Source organism: Aptenodytes forsteri, unplaced genomic scaffold (genome assembly GCF_000699145.1).
Source record: "Aptenodytes forsteri isolate BGI_AS27 unplaced genomic scaffold, ASM69914v1 Scaffold53, whole genome shotgun sequence".
Taxonomy (NCBI): Eukaryota; Metazoa; Chordata; class Aves; order Sphenisciformes; family Spheniscidae; genus Aptenodytes; species Aptenodytes forsteri.
In genome coordinates, this window is record NW_008795909.1 from 13772275 (window position 1) to 13792967 (window position 20693).

The following is a 20693-nucleotide window of genomic DNA, read 5'->3' on the forward strand; positions in this document are numbered from 1 at the left end:
TGACAGGATTACATGTGTCATCATTTTGAAATAACTTTACAGCTAATATTCCAGGTCTTAGAATGGGAATGTTCCGAGATAAGAGTTTAAGTTTTCTTTAGGACTCATTGATCACTGATTGCTAGTATTTCATCTTGGGGCTCTTGGCACTTGGACACAAATGAGTGTTTGGGGGTTTTTAATCAGTTTCCTGCTTTCCTCAGTCTTGAGGCTAACCGAAATACCTCACATTTTCCCGCCCAGTATCTGCTCTGGCCTTCGACATATTTGGTGTTTTAGCCCTTCACAATGGCATTTGCTACATCTATCTTGCTTAATGAACTTTGCTGCAGCTTTGTGATACAGCAGCTTACAATTTTACAAGTACTCATTAGTTTAGAGATCTGCTTGTAATCAGTTATTAAAAAAAAAGTGAACGCTCTCCTTCACAGAAACCCTGTATCTAAACTGATATTAACAGAGGTTGTAAGCAATGGCTTTAGTCCTACCACACCACCTAGGGTTTTCATTCACGAGAAATATTTGATAGTGCATTTTGTTTTCATTGGTTTGCTCCCTCGCACTGATTCTCTTTCATTACTACTACTGTTCACTTTTCTCCTTTCTTTCCTTGCTTTTTCCAATATACATTCCCAAGAAAGCAGATAGTCAGCCAAATCAAAATATTGCTAAAATTGTTCTTTGCTGGAATACGTAGCATGACAATATATTTTACCTTTGCCAGAAATGACAAAAAATCTCTCAAATACACTACATAAAATCATTTCATGATAACCACTAAGACTGATGTGCACCTTGTGAGGAAAAGCATTTCGGGCAAAGTCAATGGGTCTGATTTTAATTAAAATATCCTTTGAAGGGCAATTTCCTGGACAACTAAGAATGCTACATTGATTTTATGTGGAGTCTGGGAGGGAAACTAGATGCCCTGCACTAGATTATCTCCATGATCATTATGTTCATCTTCTGGAGACTGCATTCCTGTTTATAGACATTATTCACAGGAATGTTATCAGAAAGTTGGCCTCATGTTTTTGGCAGATAAATAGTTAAAATAATATTAATACCTCTGAGCTGGTTAGACAAAGCTTTACATTTCTCCCTCTATCTTAAGAGTATTACAGAAGTACAAAAGTGTTCAAATAACTTCTTTTATATAAGCTAAAAGAGATAATAATTGTCATGCCAGAAGTCAAAATAAAAAAACAAAAAACAAACAATCATTCCACGACTCTAATAACAGCGTGTATTGTCAAAGTGTTTATGAATATACAAAGTCCTGTCATTCCTAAAACGTTAGCCCTTCCAAATGAACAATCTAAACTGTGAAATTTGCATATTGCATATTATTTTTTATTTTTTTATTTTTAATTTTTATTTTTTATTTTATTTTTAAAACACCTAGAACAGCTACTGAAATAAACCTTATTTAATGTACACATGTATGCATAGGTGTATGCTGTATATATAGACACAAAATACATTAATATAAATTAATAAAATGTATACATATAACAATGAAAACTTGTTTACATCTTTCACCACATATAGATTATATAGAATATATATTCTTGTTCCATAGATAACATTTTACTATCATCACATTTTTGAGTGAGTTCTAATTTATTCTCTTAGAATTGACAGTAATTGCTAAATAGCAAGAAACGTGTCAGCAGCATAGATCTGAAAAGCATTAACTTACTTCATTGAGCATGTTGAAAGCTTCATTTAAAGCAATGTCCAGCATTCCAATTCCTTTTGCAAAAAGTTTGTCAAGGTGTTCCCTGAAATGCTGAAAAATGAACAAGAAGGTTTTATTTGTCAGTACATTATTACAATATACATGTTGATATCAGTGATTAAGCTTACTTCTTAAGCTTAAATGACTGCATACACTAATACATAAACCAAAGTAATTCCTGGTTAGTCCTTTTGACTCTTGAAGTCACACTAAAGTAAGGATGTGTTAGAACAATAATAATGCGAAGGTATCACGAGATATGTTTTTGGCTAGTTATTCAATCAAATAGTTTTCCTTTGTTTTTTTTGTTTGGGTTTCTATTTAGGGATATCCATATCTTCTTTTCACTTCATATAGTAATTTTTATATTATTTCTAACTATTCAGCTTCTAGGTTTTCGGGATCTGCTACTTAATAAAAATAATTCTTTCTTAAATTTAGCTTTGAGATTCTATTTTTTGTTATGATCCCTCCCTAAAAGATGGTAGACCCTAATCATTAGGCCATTGCAATTTAAATGCAGTTTATCAATGTCAATGTAATATTTAGATTGATAAAGAACTACTCTACAAAAGAAGAAAGACGGGGCTAACCACTTGCTAGCTATATGTGACTATCTTCAGTATTAACTTGTGCAGTCACACTTAAACCCAATTTTTGCAGTTTTAAATGTCTCATCAATTATGCATTGCCATACTTGCTGGCCATGAGCATGTGTAAAATTTTATAACAAGCAGTTCTTAGAGGCTGGCAGGTCAGAATTCATCCTATGTTTTCCTCTTTCTAAACATACGTTATTTCTCTGGGTATGTCAGAAGTTTGACAAATTTCACACTCAACAAAAATATAGGACTACTATATAATATGTACATTAAATTGTAATTTTTTAGAGAAAATGTAAGCTATGAAGTACTAAGTAGCACATTTTCAAAACAATGTTAGCACTACTTTCCGAAAATAAAATGTTCAGAGGAGAAACAAATTCTCTTAGGTTTATAAGAAAGAGCAATAGATCATTAAAAACAGTGCCATGAACCATGCTATCATAAAGGGACATTGTATGCAACATCAACAAACAAGTACTTCACTCCCCTGATTTTCTATGATAGAAACATTTTTTTTTTATTTTATAAAATAAAAAGATATTACAGCGGTCTACTGGAAGGCAGATAACTTCCTATTTCATTATTAAATTTCAGTAAGTTGAAAAAGAAACATTTACATCCTAGCCTCTAGGCAATTCTGAAGCCGCAAAAAAAAGGGCTGCTTTTTGAAAACAATTACTTCATAGTGACTTAGTAAATGTGGTTCATCACAGCTCAATACTTTGAACAGCCAAATGGTACAGTCTTGTTTGTCTAAATAAGCAGGGATAGCATAAACGCCCATACGGCTACACTGCAAAATGATTCTTTTTTCCCCAACTTAAATACAGCTAACTTAAGTAAATACTAGTCAGTATCTCCACAGTACTAGTAATTACTGTTTTAAATACATTTTTAAAATATAATAATTAATTTGTAAGAAGAAAATGGAGACATATGTGGTGGGAAATAGCAGGGGAGGCAATGCTTTTGTGACGCATTATTTCAATCTCCACAACTGGATAAAAAAGTTACCTCAATAGGTTAGTAAGAGGAAAATTTTTATTTATCAGTCCATTGGTCTTAAAGCATTATTATAGGCAAGAAAACCAAATCAAACTAATTATCTTTGTAGGAGAAGTAAAATACTACTGTCCCTTGAACTGCACCTTTCATATTTTTTACAAGTAATAATGAAAATAAGAATGAATACAAAAATACCCAAATATTCAATAAATGCATCAACCTCTTGTTATGCTGTATCCAACTTGTCATTTCAAACTATCTCTGAAATTTAGGTCCAAACTGATCAAAAGCCACATCGGCATATTCTTGACTTCAACTAATGTGGCCTGGAAATTGAGAGCAGCAATGCAAAGACGGCAGTTTCCCAGACAAGGGCTACTTCAACTGCCAGCAGCACAACACTGTGTGTTTTCCATAGCTATTTCAAAACACGATAACTGACCAACAGCCAGATTCAGAGACTTCAGTACTCAGGGTGACTTTAATACATATGGCCATCAGTCCATATACAAAAGGATTAACTACAGCACAGGACTGTTACAGTCATTAAGGCTTTTCAGAAACTCAGAATATACAACCATTTTTTATGAAATAAGTAAAGTTCATACAGATTTAAAACTGTTCATTGGAATTCTTTGAAAACTAAAATATATCAGGTTTATAAAATTCTCCAGGAAACATCTTAGCAAAACCAGTTTTACATACGGATGATATTTTTAAACAGAAAGTGTTAACAGTTAAAAAATGTGGAAAACAAGCAGTTTACTATTGTTTCATCAATGTCAAAAACAATTTCATAACATCAAAGTTATGTGTTGACCAGATGTTTTCAAACTGCTGAAGCAGCCCTATGCTCACAGCCCGTCTCTCCCAGATACATGGAACTAAGGTTAGTTTACAGTTACCACAGATGCTTCCCTACTAACACAGGGATTCACCCCGGAACAGAGGAGTTCTCTGAAAATCAATAAAGCCAAATTTTTGTATTGGAAATAAGTTTCTAATCTTACCTTTTTGTAAATCAGATACATTAAAATAAATATCTATTACAAATCATATTTCTCTTTGGAATACATTACTGCTTCATAATTAAACTAGAATTATTTTGGTATCAAAAAAACCCACAATAGTCTATAAAATCTCTGAACATTTCAGAGACAAGTACTGTGGAATGTTTACTACAATGCATATACATTATCAAGTATGAACATACAGCAAAAAACAGATTACTAAAAATTACTAGTAAACAGTATAATATCTAGTGTATAATTCAGTTCACGTGATCTGTCAGGAGAACAAATATTTTCTCTTGCCATAGCTATATATATACAGGTTCTGAAAAATACACTGTTGATATATGAAGAAATATAATAGTGATGTTTGTTTGATACAAAATACTAAAAATGTTAAAAATCGATTTCATGCACTATGAATTTTAACAAATCAATGTTTTCTGCCTCCAGGCTTCAGAGTGAACAGATGCTACAAGGTGATTCTGCAAAAGGATTAAATAACTAAAATGCATGTGTGGTTTGGTCTTTGTTTGACTAGAGGGGGTTTATGGGGTTTTTTGATTTGTTTTTTAAACCAACTCCATTCTCTGTCTTGTCTTTGGTTTTTTTGAGATTTTCGCCACTTTGTAGGTCCACTGTGTAGACATATGTCCACATTTTTCCATATGTGTGGAAAAAATCACACAACAACATGCAAATTTACATTTCTTTGTTTCCCTTTTTATCATAACAGATGACCTGGATGTGTGGCATTAATTGGATCCACGCCGAAAGAAATCATGTTTCATTTTACAGGCAGCACAAAGAATAGCTTTCTCAGATTGTTCGCTCTACATCTAGCTGAGGATGTTTATTATTAAACAATCAAAATGTGCTGTTGTACTTTCATAGAGACTGGTTTTTTACCCTCTTAAAGAGCGGTACCTTATTCTGACTTCAAAGGGGATATTATTGACACAACTATTATCTGTCAGGCTGTTGTTTTAAGGAAAATTGATAAGAAAAAAATCCAAATCTCCAAACATTCATTTTTTCCTATTTCACATGTCCAGTCAGTAAAGCAATGCCCTGTCAGTCATGCTATAGTGCCCCCTTTGTTACTGGAAAAGGCATTGCAAAAGTGCCCCCTTTGTTACTGGAAAAGGCATTTTTAAAAGCATTGTATTCTTTGTGTATGAGAAAACCAAAGTTTCACACTAGTACTACACTCTCAAAATTTCTCTACAAGTTGCCCACATGTGTCTCCAACTGCCACTCAATAATTTCGTCCCTTACAAAAGCACTGCAAAACAGAAAAGTGTATTTCAACGCTACTAGGAGTGAAAAAATATCAGGGCAGGACACTAACCACTGAAACATCAATTTAAAGAAAAAGAATAAGTGATTTTGGAATGAGGTAACAAACACCTCAACTCCACTTTCAATAACTTTCAGAAATCAAACAGATGCCGGAAAGCAGGAGTCCCCTGTCTCAGTGAGTCAAAAAGCATCTTTCAATCTTTACATCTCAAATAGCTCTTTTTAGTAATAAACTGCACAAGAAAGAATATTGGTTCATCTCAGCCTCTCTTTACTGTCCTATCGGAGCGCTTGTAGATTAATATCTGAGTTTCCTAGAGTTTGAATTGGATATCTGTCCAACTGTGTGCACAAACATTTGCATACAACTGTATGCCTAATTTCCATGTGCAATTACCAGAATGTGCAATATCTAATTGTAGACTCAAATACCTAATTGACATGCATAATCTTGGTAATTCTGAATGCAAATTAGGCACACAATTATGACAATCAGACTCTGATGTCTGATTACACAATTATAGGGCCAGAGCTCAACAGGAGAAGTTGCATCTTATTACAGTGAGGAAGCATAGATATGTTCAGCTGTGGAGGTATCTATGATCCATTTAGAAGCGGCTGAAAAACATGAGCTGAAGAAAGTGAGGATAGAAATCCACTTGTGCATGTCAGCCAGGACAAGGTCTTTTGGTCAAAACCAGAAAGTCCCAGAGATATTAACATCTGATAATAATCCATGTATGCAAATCAAAAGGTTCTCTCCTTTTCTTTTTAAACTGTGTAAAGTTTGTTAGGACCCTCTAAGTCAGAAACAAACTATCAAATACATTTGATGGACCTTGAATCAGGAAATGGGTTCTTGTCCTAGGTACAGTTACAAATATGCCTATTTGAAGAACAATGGGGTATACTGACGCTGTTTTTCCAAAGATGAAAAATAATATTCACACGCCTATTTCTGCTTAAAAATCAGGTGGCCCAACTTGACTTGGACTATTTCAGAACTTAAACGAGGAGGAACATAGAAAGATTTTTAATGGTCTTCATATTGTATGCTTCATGGGACAGCTATACAGGATATTAGAAATCACCCCACTGTTGCACACGGCTTTGGCATAACTGAACAAGAGGATAAATTTATAACCATTTATCATGATTGAACTTGGAGTTTCTCTTATAATGAGATTATTAAAAGCGTTTTTTGGTACACCCAGGTGTATTCACCTTTTCTAGCCTCACAGCTTAGTCAACAATTGTAGGGATTTTGGACCATACTTGGTTAGATGATTACCTTAAATTTTCAGACTTCAGGGATTAGGGTAAAATTGTCTGGAAAAATATGATAGCAAGTCATATTTCTGCTACTTCTTTTTTCAATTTCCTACTTTTGATTTATTAGGGTTTAATAGTTAATAAATTTAAATAATTCAAGTTCAGTAATTTCTTTCAGCAAATCTGTGCTTGGGAGATGACATGTATGATTTTGCAAAGATTCAGAACACTTTTTCATTATTTGGAACATAGAAGAATTTAGGGAGGTAGAGGGGGCTATCTGAATACAGGTGAGAATCTGATGTTCCTTTCCTAATTTCAGGCCATTGCAGACAATTTAAAAACTCTTCTGAGATGAAGGCCAGAAAACTGTGAAAACTGAATTTTTCCTTCATGGCAGAAGCTCCCAACTTTGTAGCCAAAATGACACACTGGTTTATCTGTAGTAAAGCTGAAGAATAATTTACTGATTTGGAGGCAATTCTGAAGAAATTCTGAGGCATCTCTTTTTATTGGTCTCTTATCTTACAGGCTGTTCTAATGGCTTCACAAGGTTTACTCTCTGAGATTATAAAAGCTGACTGGTATCTATAATCACAAGACGACCATTTTTTACATTCTGGAAGTGAACAGACCTGGTCACACTCTTAACAAATGAGAAAGAGTTCCGTGTCTGCACAACAGTCAGGGAAAATTTTTGGCCTCCATTAAGATAATATGAGGATACTCCATAACCTTCAAGGTTTTACCCTTTTTAAGAAAGAAAAAGAAATGAGAACAAACACGTACAAGCCACCTTAATTCAGCATGTGAGGAAACAAACACATCTGAAAGCAAGTAATGATACATTAAAGCAGAGAACTGAGTTCCAGCTCTCAAATGCCAGGTAAGTGCCGTAACAACCATGCCATCTCAGACATATACAAAAAAGAGCAGGCAAGTTGTCAGCTAACATAATCCCTAATGTCTGGCATTCATGTTTTGATATAGCTTCTTTTTACCATAGCAAACATTTGCAGAATTTCACTGATGGATTTTTTTCCTAGCATCGTGACAAAGCTAGTCACAATAGTGGTGTGCTTGGCTCAATTTTTAATTGGCACACAGTCTACAAGACTTCACTGGCTGTTTCAATGCATCCTAACATGACACCACCTAAAGCCTCACAAATAGAGATACATCACCCAATAAGTTCAGCTTGTTATGGCTTATAGCAGATCCTTTTTCTGGAAGACCTGAAAACCTGTTTGCCTTTATATTATATTTCTCTACCACTGACAAGGTGGAAGTACACTGGTAGCGAGTTTACTGTTGTAAACTTCTGACCAAATCAAGTCCCCAGCTCTTATCTGCCTACTTACCTAGCTAAACCAACCTCTTTTTTTTTTTTTCTTCTATTTTAGGGCTTCTGAATTAGTTGAGTTATGCCCAACTTCCCATTTTCAGTGTTTTTATTACAACCAACAAAGTTTTTATTTCCTTCTTGTTAAGGCAATGTGCTACACAGTAGTCCCAGTACCCTGTACAGACACATTTTATTATAGCTTACTTGTGATTACCAAAAAATAAGGTACCGTTTACGATGAGTAGGAATACCCAAATTAGATGGGGTTACAGGACCACGGAATCAAGTCCTGTAACCAAATTCAAAAGCATTTTCCCCTGATTCCAAAGAGGGAAGTAACAGTTCACAACTGATATATGCAGCAGAGTTTACACAGTTACTCTGGAAAACTATGATATTTGCTATTAATTGTCTGACAAGGGTGATCTTCCTACAGAAAAGCATTGTTAATGGGTTCAACATTCCTCTAGATTTCTCTTGTCGGTTTTAGTGCAAGTCTTTGCTACTTCTAGTATTAGTTCCCATACTCATCCATGCATTCTGTAACTCCAAATGTTCCTGAGACATACTTGGCAAAGATTTATGAGATTTGTGAAGATGAACTACATCAGCATATAAACCGGTAACAAAAAAAAACACAAAAAAAAAAAAATCAGGAGGCATGTGTGTGAGGTGGGAGACTGATGTTTACTGATGTGTCACAGGGAAATTTACCCACATGTACTAACAGTTGATAAATGTGCATTCACATCTGTAAAATGCATTTAAGCATCATCCCATTTAAAATCCATTGCCAGTGCAATTACAGGTGAGCTTACTGGTGATGATTATCCAACCACTTGTGTTCCCTAGCATGTTGTGTTGATAGACCGGATTTTTTTCAGGAAAACAATCCTGAAAACAGTGCTGAACAAAGAGCTCAAGACTCAATATACTCAAATTAAAAACAAATTCTTGTTAAGTAAATTAGTTGCCTGGGGCTGCAATAGAAAACTTCAGACCAAATTTCAGTGGTCTGGGGCTAGCTGAAAGTTTTGGGGATCTATAATGGCTAGCCAGTTTTAAAAAAAGTAGATTTCAGTGAGACTTTACGTTTTTGTTTTTTTAACAGCTAAGCAATGCAGTCCACAGTCTTTTCTGGAGATCTGACAGAGACAGATAGATAACTATACACCTAAGTAATTTGCTTAAATAAAATTCAATATGCAAAATTTGTATTTACCAACCTCTTATTGGCAATTTCACTCAGCTTCATTGCTGAATCAGTCTTCTAGTTATATAATTTCTGGTAATTGCATACAAAAATAAAAGCTCATTGGAAGTTATACACTACATCTGTCTATTTTTGTCATTCTAATTTACACAGGGGTAAGTTCTTGATTTAGTTTGGAGTTACTGTGCCTATCTGTGCATCTCAAAGATGATATGATGATATATTTCATCTGGAAACGTTTACAGAGAAATGTCCTCAACCCATATATAGTACATTAAAACAACATATAAAAGGGGAATGTATATTGTAATATTGTTACTTTAAATCTGGAGTTATATTAAATCAGGTTGTCATCTGATTCCTTTGGGGTAGGTAAATTGTAACATGGAGTTTCTCAAAGATGAAAACCTCTTGGCCCAAGAAAACTAGTATTAAAATAGGCAGTTCCACATGTTTGTAATTTGTGGAGAAAGTGCAGACGGTGACAAAATAGTGTCTGAACTATTTCCCACTCTTTTTTAAATTTGTGTATAGCAAATTGATACACTTCAAGGTAGCAGCTGTTTAATGCGAATGCCAAATTATAAATTAGTCTGGTAAAATTCAAATATGTGTTACATATTTTATATTACTAAACCACATTTAGGATCACAGATTAATTTCAACTTCATTTATGCTACCCAATGTAATTATAGATTTAATCTTTGTGATAAACGAAACGACGCAAGTTTTGCAAATTAGGGATAGCTTACAACATTCTGAGAATATGTCTCCACATATCTAAACTGAACCTTCAATGCAGGTAAGTGCCAACACAAAAATTTTATGACAAATGCTAAGTTATAAAAAATTTTAGAAATAAGGGGATGCAATTTGATGCCTGCCACATTACCTGAAATTATAATTATTCTTAAAACAAATTACTATATTCTCCTATTGTAAAAATGAAAGCAGAAACACTATATGCTGGAAGAAATCTAGTATTGGGATGCCTATTTGTATCTTAGTAAAACTGGTGGCACATACATTAACACCACTCACATTTCTGTCATATTTGAAGCTGTAAGTTTGTCTTTTATAAATACACAAACCAGACTTGATTCAATAAGGTTTCTCAAAAGGACTATGCTTTCTTAAGTTGTATCTGACAGAAACTCAAGGTGCAATTAGATCCTCATTGCTCTGAAAGCTATACATAACAAGCTTTTACAGAACCAACAACTTTGCAGAAAAAAAATACTTGATCAAAACCTGTGGAAATTTCTAAACATATGGTACTAGCATCTCTTCCTTGTAGGTTGTTGCTAGCAGTAAAAAAATAAAGTTAAATGAAGATTTCAACTCAAGACTGCATTACTTTGCTGTTCTTGAAGCTAGCAGGGAACAGGTTTAGATGCTTAGAATCACCACTTCTTTCAACATATCCTCACCTTTTCTTAAAGAAAAGCATGTTACTTGATCAACATGCTGGAGATTCAGGGCTGAAAACCTGTTTTCTCCGACCTTCATTCCTTTCCCATAACAAAAATGCATGAATATGTTAAATGTTTAAATGCTTAGTTATATTAAACTTATTTGATGTCCTTTAAAAATCTACTGTAATGCACCAGACAGATATTTATTAGTGCTTTAATTAAGGAGTGATCTTGATCAAGTAACCCCTACAGGTACGATGAGGCTTTTTCAAAAAAAAAAAAAAAAAAAAAAAAAATCTTCCTGCCTTCACTATGCCAATCACTATGAAATCTGTACCAGTCTTCAAAACACGCATTTGGCTAAGTTGAAAGTTGCAAAGGTAAAAGTACTCATGCTATGTTTTCTTTTCTGACTGCTCTCTTTACTTAACAAAACAATGCAGGATCAAGAATCTTTGGCTAACTTGGGCTCCTATATCATATAAATTAACAAGTAAATCTAACTTGTCACCTCTTCCTAAAATGGCTGCGAGAAGAGAGACCTAAAATATTAACTACAGGGGTAGGGAAGTAATAATTTAAGTAAGGATGCAACTGGAATACAGATTGCACATTGTAGAGGAAACGAATGCAGCTTCATCAATAATAACTGGGTTGTCATTCAAAGAGAAATGCCACTTCCTTGCTCTGTATGCACTTTGTACAGATTTAGTCTAGTGTCAGGCCCACATTCCTACATGAAAGACAAAGAGAGAAAAATGGGGGGGGGGATGTGGGCTTTATAATCTCTTTCCCGACACTTGGAACAGAAAACTGAGCCACATTACTCAAGGGAGAGTATCACCACAGAGTGGATATAAGAGGGTTACAATGCTTTAAATGCTTTTTCATACTTTAATGAGAGTGGTTTTTTTTTCTTTTAGGTAAGTAGTTCCCACACTGTGGTCCAGAAAATAATAGTAAGAGGTCTAGAGCCAATGTGTGGAATTAACACTGTGTTTACAATACTGTTTCCCTCCCAAAAAAAGAAGAGATTTTGTGGAGGGGAAAAAAAAAAAAAGGAAAAAAAAAAGCAAGAGTCACACTGTTTCACTGAGAAAATGTGTAAACCGGACACCAGATAGCCTTTTCCCCCCCCCAAGACTAATTGGATTTTCTGAAAGTGTGGTTCTTTGGAAGCCTGCTATGTTCCCTGTGCAGTATGGAGAAGAATTTCTGCAACCCATCCCTGAATGTGAAAAGAGCATGTTCGTTTGCTACCCGTAATCCCATTGAATATTCAGCACCAACACCATTAAGAAGCACTCATTTCCCAGGCTTCTATAAAGCCCTAAGGCTGAAGCAGTTTCCTGTAGCCTACCAAAAAAAATCCTTATGCTCCATTCCCTGAAGATGCTCCCAGGTTTCATCTTACCTAGGCAGGCTGTGCATGGGAACAGAATAGGCTCTGGCTGTAGCCCAACTGCCTGAGGCATCAGACAGATGCAGGTGGCAAACCAAACTATTTGACTTCCAAGCCTACGTCTTGGAAAGCCAGGCTGGCTGCTACTGCAGCTGTGCAAGAGGTCAGGGTGAGCCTGACAGTGTCTGTGCTGGCAGAAGGGAACCCTCTCAGCAGAAGCAAACACCACACTCGGCTCCCCCCAAAAAAGAGGACCTGATCTCTCCCCTCAAGTCCAGCCCTGGCCCATCTGCCCCAAGTTAATATAATTTAACCCTATTTATGCTGATGAGAAGCTAGTTTGCCCTTTAGCTCACTACAAATGAAGTGCAAGAGATAATGACAGCCTAATCTTCCGGATTTTCTATTTCTTTGTTTTGTTAAAGTTTAGAGATTAAAGAAAACTCAATTCAAAGAAAGACATTCAGCATGTTTAAGTGACATCCTCAGAGTAGAAAGATTCCATTTGAAAACATCTGAGCCTTATATAAAGACAGCAAAGTAGTTCTTCAATAAATACTTTCAAGACAAATGTAGACTGTGGTACTGATCCTGTGAAAGCAATTTTTATTTTGAGTTATTGAAACAGCTGTTTTCCTCATTAAATAAAAAGCTCCAGTCAAACATCTCAAAGTAATTTCTTATCTCTGCTTCTAAGAACTGTGTTTATTTGCTACATGTGATGTCAGATGAACCTAGCAAGATGCAGTTAGCAAGAACTGGGGTGTGCATCTGTGTATGTTGCGGGGGAGGTTTTTTTTTTTTAGGGCCATTTAATGGCAATTTTTTATATTGGCACTCGGGTGTTACAGTTTAAAAAAAAGAAAAAAAAAAAGAGAGAGAAATATACTGCCAAAATGGTAGAAATCAAAGTTTACTCAGCATAAATTAATAGCTTGGTAAAACTGGTTTTATACGTGCTTCCAGCAACAAATGCTGCATTAAGAAGTACCTGTCCTTAGTAAGGTCAAATGTATACACAGCAATATAAAAGTGTGGTAGAGTGAACTGTTAAAAATTCAGTCCCTGCAATCATCAGCAACATACATCTCCTCTTTCCACATAAGGGAAAACTATAGCAATATGAAATACCGTTACATCAATTTCAAATTGTTTCTGTTTAAAGTTAGCATATGGGAATAGATAGTTGCTAGTTAAAGAAAAAACATTATAATGTATTTTAAAATACTTGTATTTATTTTGGTGCTAATGGAGCTTATACTGGTAGTAATAGATGTGGTCATCCTTACTCCCATTCAATTGAAGAGAATATTTGACATTAAAAGATAAAGAATAGAAATTTCTGGAAGGAATATACAGTTACATCTTCAGACCTATGTTGGACTTCAAAAAAATCAGGCATGTGTATACATACATAAACTGAAACAACAGCATATATTTTAAAACATTGCCTGTCAATCACCCGCTCTACTTTGCCAATACAGAAACTTATGGTTATATGTTGATAATGGCTGTTTGAAAAAACACGTTACAGCGCTTGTTGCAATATTTTTCTTGTTTTTGTTTTATCATTTAATAAACAAGAGAAAGAGCTATTATTACCAGTGAACGTGCAAAGGAGTATTTACCTTGTAAGACTGGTTGAGAAAGTGTAATTTCATCTACTGTCATCTGATATTACAATGGACATGTGGCAATTACACAGAAAAAAACTACAGGAGAAGCCTGGTATATCTGTCAGACTCACAGAAATGAAAAGTAACAGCCCAAATGATTGAATTCTTATGATGAGTTCCAAAACACAGCTAAATACCCTGATAGCTCTTGACCAGTTTTGGAATGAGCATAGTAACAACATTTTAAGACAACTTTTTTCTATGGACCCGACCAAAAGACTATGAATTCAAGAGAAACTTTTCCAGGAAATTCAGTGAGTTTTTGATGAGGCTCCCAGGTAGTATTTGCTGTGCCGGTATATTCAGAGCACATAGCATCACCTCTTACAACAATATCAGACAATTCAGAAAGTTGTTTGTAACTAAGAATTCAGGAGCATGATAACTGAATTACTCGTTTAGGATTAAGCGGTTACCCATCTCCTTGACAGTCTTTACTTTATTCTCTGAGCTATACTCAGGACAATGGCACTTTTGTGCCTTCCAGTGCTTAGGCAAATAAATTGTTAACTTCATTACACAAACTAGAAAAACAGTAAGAACATATAAATTCACAGAAGTTAAGAAACAAATCAAGATTGACAAAGACATAGTATATAAAAATACACAGAACTATTACACGCTACCTATCTCAAGTTTATTCTCTAGTTCTAGCCTTTCAAGGAAAGAACAATAACTAGCTCATTAATATGAATAACTGGAAAAAAGGTCATACTTAGTTATTCTCCAAAACCTTTGATGTATTATTCAATTTATAGGCAAAATAAAGCACAAAGTGATTCCAGAAATAAATAAATAAATAAATAAATTTTGCTAACTAGAAATTGCATTGAAGCTTACTCTGAAGAACAAAATATGAAATTTACTTAGCTATTTTGAATAACTGAACACTTCATAAAATCTGAGCATCATCTGGGTGGCATAAAAACTTTTTGATCAATTAAATTAAAATGAATCTGACATCAAGTAACATATGGGTATATGGTAATCTGCATTTTGATCAGTTGCAGAGTCATGGAAAGGTTAACAGTAGGATTAATTCCAGACAGTACATCTGGGCAATATATTTGAATCTTTAGTTTTAAGTCTAGAACTTGCACAGCTTTCATATGGCTCATTAGATGCACCCACAATAAAGTGCTCATTTAGAAAACTGCATCACAGTTCACAAATAAGGGACCTCAACACTAAATGATTAGAAACAATTCATGCCATTCCACATAGTGACCAAATGGTATTTAGATAATCTAAGAATCAACAGTGGAAAACTTCAAGTATATTAAGGAAGCAGCCCACGAAGAATAATTCCTGTAGAATGTAGGTGTACATGTAGGTAAAATGCAAAGAACTCATGTGAGTAATACAGTGGAGTAAAGTTCAGCATAATGAGAACAAATTCATTTTGTCTTGGTATACATAAAAAGACCTAACATTGGCACACTTAGAAGTGTGTTTTCAGAGCTATGTTTTCTACTTCCTGTAACATCTCATTGAATTCTTCAGGTCATGGAAAGGTTAACAGTAGGATTAATTCCAGACAGTACATCTGGGCAATATATTTGAATCTTTAGTTTTAAGTCTAGAACTTGCACAGCTTTCATATGGCTCATTAGATGCACCCACAATAAAGTGCTCATTTAGAAAACTGCATCACAGTTCACAAATAAGGGACCTCAACACTAAATGATTAGAAACAATTTTCATGCCATCACATAGTGACCAAATGGTATTTAGATAATCTAAGAATCAACAGTGGAAAACTTCAAGTATATTAAGGAAGCAGCCCACGAAGAATAATTCCTGTAGAATGTAGGTGTACATGTAGGTAAAATGCAAAGAACTCATGTGAGTAATACAGTGGAGTAAAGTTCAGCATAATGAGAACAAATTCATTTTGTCTTGGTATACATAAAAAGACCTAACATTGGCACACTTAGAAGTGTGTTTTCAGAGCTATGTTTTCTACTTCCTGTAACATCTCATTGACTTCTTCAGCAAAAATGAACTACCACGCTGAATGTTAAGCACAATTCAGTGCTGAGCTGAAACTCTTCTGATTTGCCTTTAATAAAAAGAGAGAGAGAAGTATTTAAAGAAAGATGCAAGACTGCTGCCCCCTCCGGCCATAAGCAAGACTCAGTATAGGTGGGCAAGTCACTTTAAGAAGAGAGGAAGCTTTAGCAGGGAAGTTCTATAATAACACAAGTGGCTTATTTTAACAGGCCTTACCCTCTACAAGAAACACAGGACTTTTCAACTCTTATTTCGTAAGTTTACATGGCATTAATAATCTTACCTTACCCCTCTAAGAAGTATGATGGAGTAATGCTTGCACAGAGCAACTGCATTTGGATGGCAGACAATAAACTAAACTTCAAGCTGCAGATTCATACTGCAATCTCCCTTCAAATAAAACTTCCACTGAAAGCACTGTAATTTTTTTTCTGAAAAATGCCAGCAGGATGTAATTAATTAGAACACTTTCACCGAACTTTCTTGAATGAATGCATCATTATTTTGACACACCTGTTTGGAATGCTAAAGTTTTTTATTCACATAGTACTGTATTTGTTTTCATTTGTTTTGAGATTTTGTTTCAACTTTAGTGTTAGTTTGACTTAAGAATGCAATCTCTTCCTCAGTAATTTTTTGGTAACAGAATAATAGTTCAATTTAAAGCAACTGAAGTATTTTACTTAAAATAATTACTAAACTTTATTAACAGTATATTTTCAGTGATTTCTGTATTTTTCCATTAAGTTTATTCAATCAAATTGACTAGAAGATTATTTCTTTTTCTTTCTACTGAGTCACATAAGACTCCTTTGAAATGGCATAAGGCGAATAATTAATAAATTCTAATAATGGAATGCATTGTACTAGGAAAAGATCATTATAGCACATTGTTACGCACTGCTTCCTATCTCTCTGCTGTTTTGTTACTTTTATTCCTTACCTCTTTGTTGGCTCTGTCTGCTTGAACTAATGTTCCATTCAGACATGGCTCTACATAGTGAAGTTCTTCATTATACTACAGAGAGAAATAAAAAGTATGATGAAAATTTTAATTAAAAGCTTTGAAAGATACAATTTAATTTAATGATTTAGAACTACAGTGAAACATGCACATAAAGCAAGAACAAAAGGATTCGGTTCATTTTTTAAAACTGGCTGTGGTATTTTTTTTTTCTTTTACATGATTCTCAATGTTTCAGAGGTTTATACTTTTGAAAAGGAGCATTTAATTGAATGGATGCCAACACTCAGGTGGAGTTAATGGGTACTATAAACACCAGCGGGCATAAGTATCCTTCAAGTTGAAATCTGGATAGTATTAAGAGGTCATGTTTGATACATCACAGTCACAACTCCCAATTCTTTGCTACATACAAAAAAAGTCCTAACAAATATTTGAGGCACTGGCTAACATTTTGGAAGGTTAATAGTGGAAAAACTACGCCAAAAAGTCTGTAAGCTTGAATCAATCCTGGACATACCTGACAATAGGCAGAATTTCAGTCAAGCAGAGTAGCTTATTATACACTAAGTCACGAAGCTGTGACAGATCTTTAAGAAATTATCTGCTTATCTTGCAAGGTCTAAGGTAGATAGCCCAGTCCTATTTTCAGAAGCATCTTAAGCATTAAAAGAAACTAAGTCTCATCTGCAGTCAGTAGATCTTGCACACTCATGGATGCTTAAGTCACTTGATTGAAAATTGGACTTGATTGTTTACATCTTTTAAACCTTTCAACACAGGTCAAATTAATACAGAAGTACCTTCAAAATTCTACATTAGTTGAATAGATAGAGTTTTAACTTAATTCTTCCTTTCATTAATTTAATCTACTTTAGAAGTTATCACCGATCAAACTATAAGGCCTTTGCATTTAGGCTTTAAGCAGTTTCACCCTTTCACAGGCATTAAGTGAATCGGATCATCTGTAGTAAACAACGAAAGATGACACGTTAAGTCAAAAATAATCAGGAAAAACATTTCATTAGATTAATATATGCATTTACTCCCTTATTCCTCCATCTCACTGGGAATAAAAGAAGCCTTACAATGACACATTACAGAATGCTGCTTAGACAAGGTTCTCTCTCACTGCAAGTTCTCACTGTCTCTGTCTGCCTGTAGCTCTGAATTTGTTCTACTCTCTTCAGTTTAACACCACTCCTTTCTCTGCACCTATGTCTAACCATAGACCCCTGCAACCTGTTCCACTTTGGACACCTGTCATCATCATTATCTTAACAGTGCACTACTCACCACACTCGTAATTACCTAATTCCCGTTGCATAGGGAAGAGTGTTTAATTTGAACTGCATCAAGTTATTCTTGAGGCATTGTGCTAGACTCAGTCCTCAGCTATAAGGAAACGCAAACCCAGAGTAACTCCACTTACTATTGCTGGTTATACAGGCTATTTACATCAGCATCAACATAGTAATTGGTTGATTTTATAGAAACAAACAAAAATGCTTGAAAGATATTTACACGTAATTTCTGCAGCAGATTTGCATGATTCCCTAATTATTTTATTCCCAATGTTATTCCTATATATGAGAGCCTGTGGACATATCTATTGCTCTAAAGGTAATACAAAAAACAAGGCAGACTTCTAGAACACTTCAGAGTCACCGGGAGTGTCCCATGTGCATCTCAGTGTCATAACAGTTTATTGATCTGATAAATGCTATACTGTCCCCTGTAGTTTCTCTCTTCAGACTGCTTTCCAATCTATCTCCTGACAGTCATTGCAAAATAATAATGCCAAATCTACACAGCATCTCTTATTATAGGTCGAAGTCAAGACTATATTCCATTCTGTTGTAAAAAAAAAAAAAATTGAAAATCTGTAACAGACACGGATACACCAGCTCCTACTCCGAAGCTTTTTCCTGTCTTCACACAGTTTTATTCAGCATGTTCTTTAATCAATATACTTTCCGGTTAAGCCTGTTAGCTCGATTTCCATAGCTGTCATTGGAAACTATATTAACATACATACTTTTTGTTATATGATACCAAGCACAGTGTCTGTAATTGGCCAACATGCAATAAAATACTAAAGTCTACCTGTCTCTCGGTCATAAGTCTCAGTTTCAAACATCCGCATGCAAGCAAACTCAGAATTTCCTAATGCTGTAGTAGTACTACAATTTTGTTTTTCCAGGCCTATCACCACCAGCAAATAGATGAAACAACTTCCTACTCTATCAGACCTTGCATCTAAGTAGCATAATTTCAGTCCATTAGATTTCTATAAGATTTATTTTAACTACTATTTGGAGTAACTCATACCATCAGGCTATTGCCATAGACATGTAACTTGCATGTCTGCTAGCTGCTCCATAACCCAGATAGATTCCCAGTAGCTTCCCACTACGCCTTTAGTGTTATTCAGTTGCATAGTATAAAGGATGCCCACACTTTCACAGAGAACATGCTTTAAGACCCCTAGCAGCCCCATTTTACAGAATCAACCTACTTCAAAAAAGGATGAATAAAAATGTTCATTCTCACAGAAACAGCAGGATTACATAGATGGCACGTGGACAAAGCACTTTCATTGTCACTATGAACATAAGAACACAGATATTCATCCTTCTGAAACCCAGCCAAATTGTGACACTATTTGCATTTGTGGCATCTAATTCACCTTGAGATTATTACTATCAAAAATACGTTAAGTAATCTGCTATGTATGGCAGAAGAAACTGGATTATGCCAAGGTGTGTAAATGAGTATTTTAGGTAACAGTGTTCTATGGATAACAAGCATAACCTGGAAGCGTTCTGTTTGTTAGCAGTTCTTCCTCTACTGTACGGATACAAAAGAAAGCATAGTAAGAAAAACCTTTCTATAAAAGGGTATAGCAGCTTCTGACAGTTTGAATTCTTGCAAGGGTGCATTTTTATGATCTATTTTAATTTTTATACTCTTTGCTAGTTGTATACACTTTTTTTTCTTTTTAAAAAAAACACAAATATGAAGAGATGGAAAAATTCACTGGGCAAAATTATTTCAGTTCCAAAAGAAATTCCCAAAACAGCAAACATCTGCTTAAGTCCATGAAAACTGTAGAATTCTGATGCAGCATGTGAAAGCATTCAAGCAGCGTGTGCTGCTTAAACTAGCAAATCCACTTGATAAGATCTTTAGCGCAACTGTCAGCTTCTAGTAAAATACCCAACTTGTGCTTCATAGCATATATTCCATTTCTTTCTCCTTGTCATAGTGTGTTTTGCAGTGTTACTTGTGATGCCTTTCTTTTAACTGCGCCAAACCTTTGAAGTGACATTACGGTGGGGGTCTGCTACAGGCCACCCGACCAGGAAGACTGAGTGGATGAGGCCCTCTATAGACAGACAGGAGCAGCCTCACGCTCACAAGCCCTGGTCCTCATGGGGGACTTCACCCACCCCGATATCTGTTGGAGGAACAACACGGCAGGGCATAAGCAATCCGGGAGGTTCCTGGAACGCGTCGATGATCGCTTCCTTCTCCAAGTGGACCTCGTTCTCGCCAACAAGGAGGGCCTGGTGGGGAATGTGAAGCTCAAGGGGCAGCCTTGGCTGCAGTGACCACGAAATGGTGGAGTTCAAGAACCTTAGGGCACCGAGGAGGGCGCACAGCAAGCTCACTACCCTGGACTTCAGGAGAGCAGACTTTGGCATCTTCAGGATCTGCTTAGTAGAGT

At 35.3% G+C, this 20693-nt stretch overlaps 1 protein-coding gene across 1 annotated transcript in view; it reads right to left on the minus strand.

Moving 5' to 3' along the window:
• CACNA2D3 (calcium voltage-gated channel auxiliary subunit alpha2delta 3) overlaps nucleotides 1-20693 on the minus strand; it is a 487274-nt gene that overhangs the window by 247152 nt on the left and 219429 nt on the right. Inside the window, exons 9-10 of the mRNA XM_009284485.2 lie at nucleotides 16943-17017; nucleotides 1703-1792 (exon numbers count right to left, since the gene is read on the minus strand). Of these exons, the coding sequence (XP_009282760.1) occupies nucleotides 1703-1792; nucleotides 16943-17017 (165 nt within the window). The remainder of the gene's footprint in view (nucleotides 1-1702; nucleotides 1793-16942; nucleotides 17018-20693) is intronic.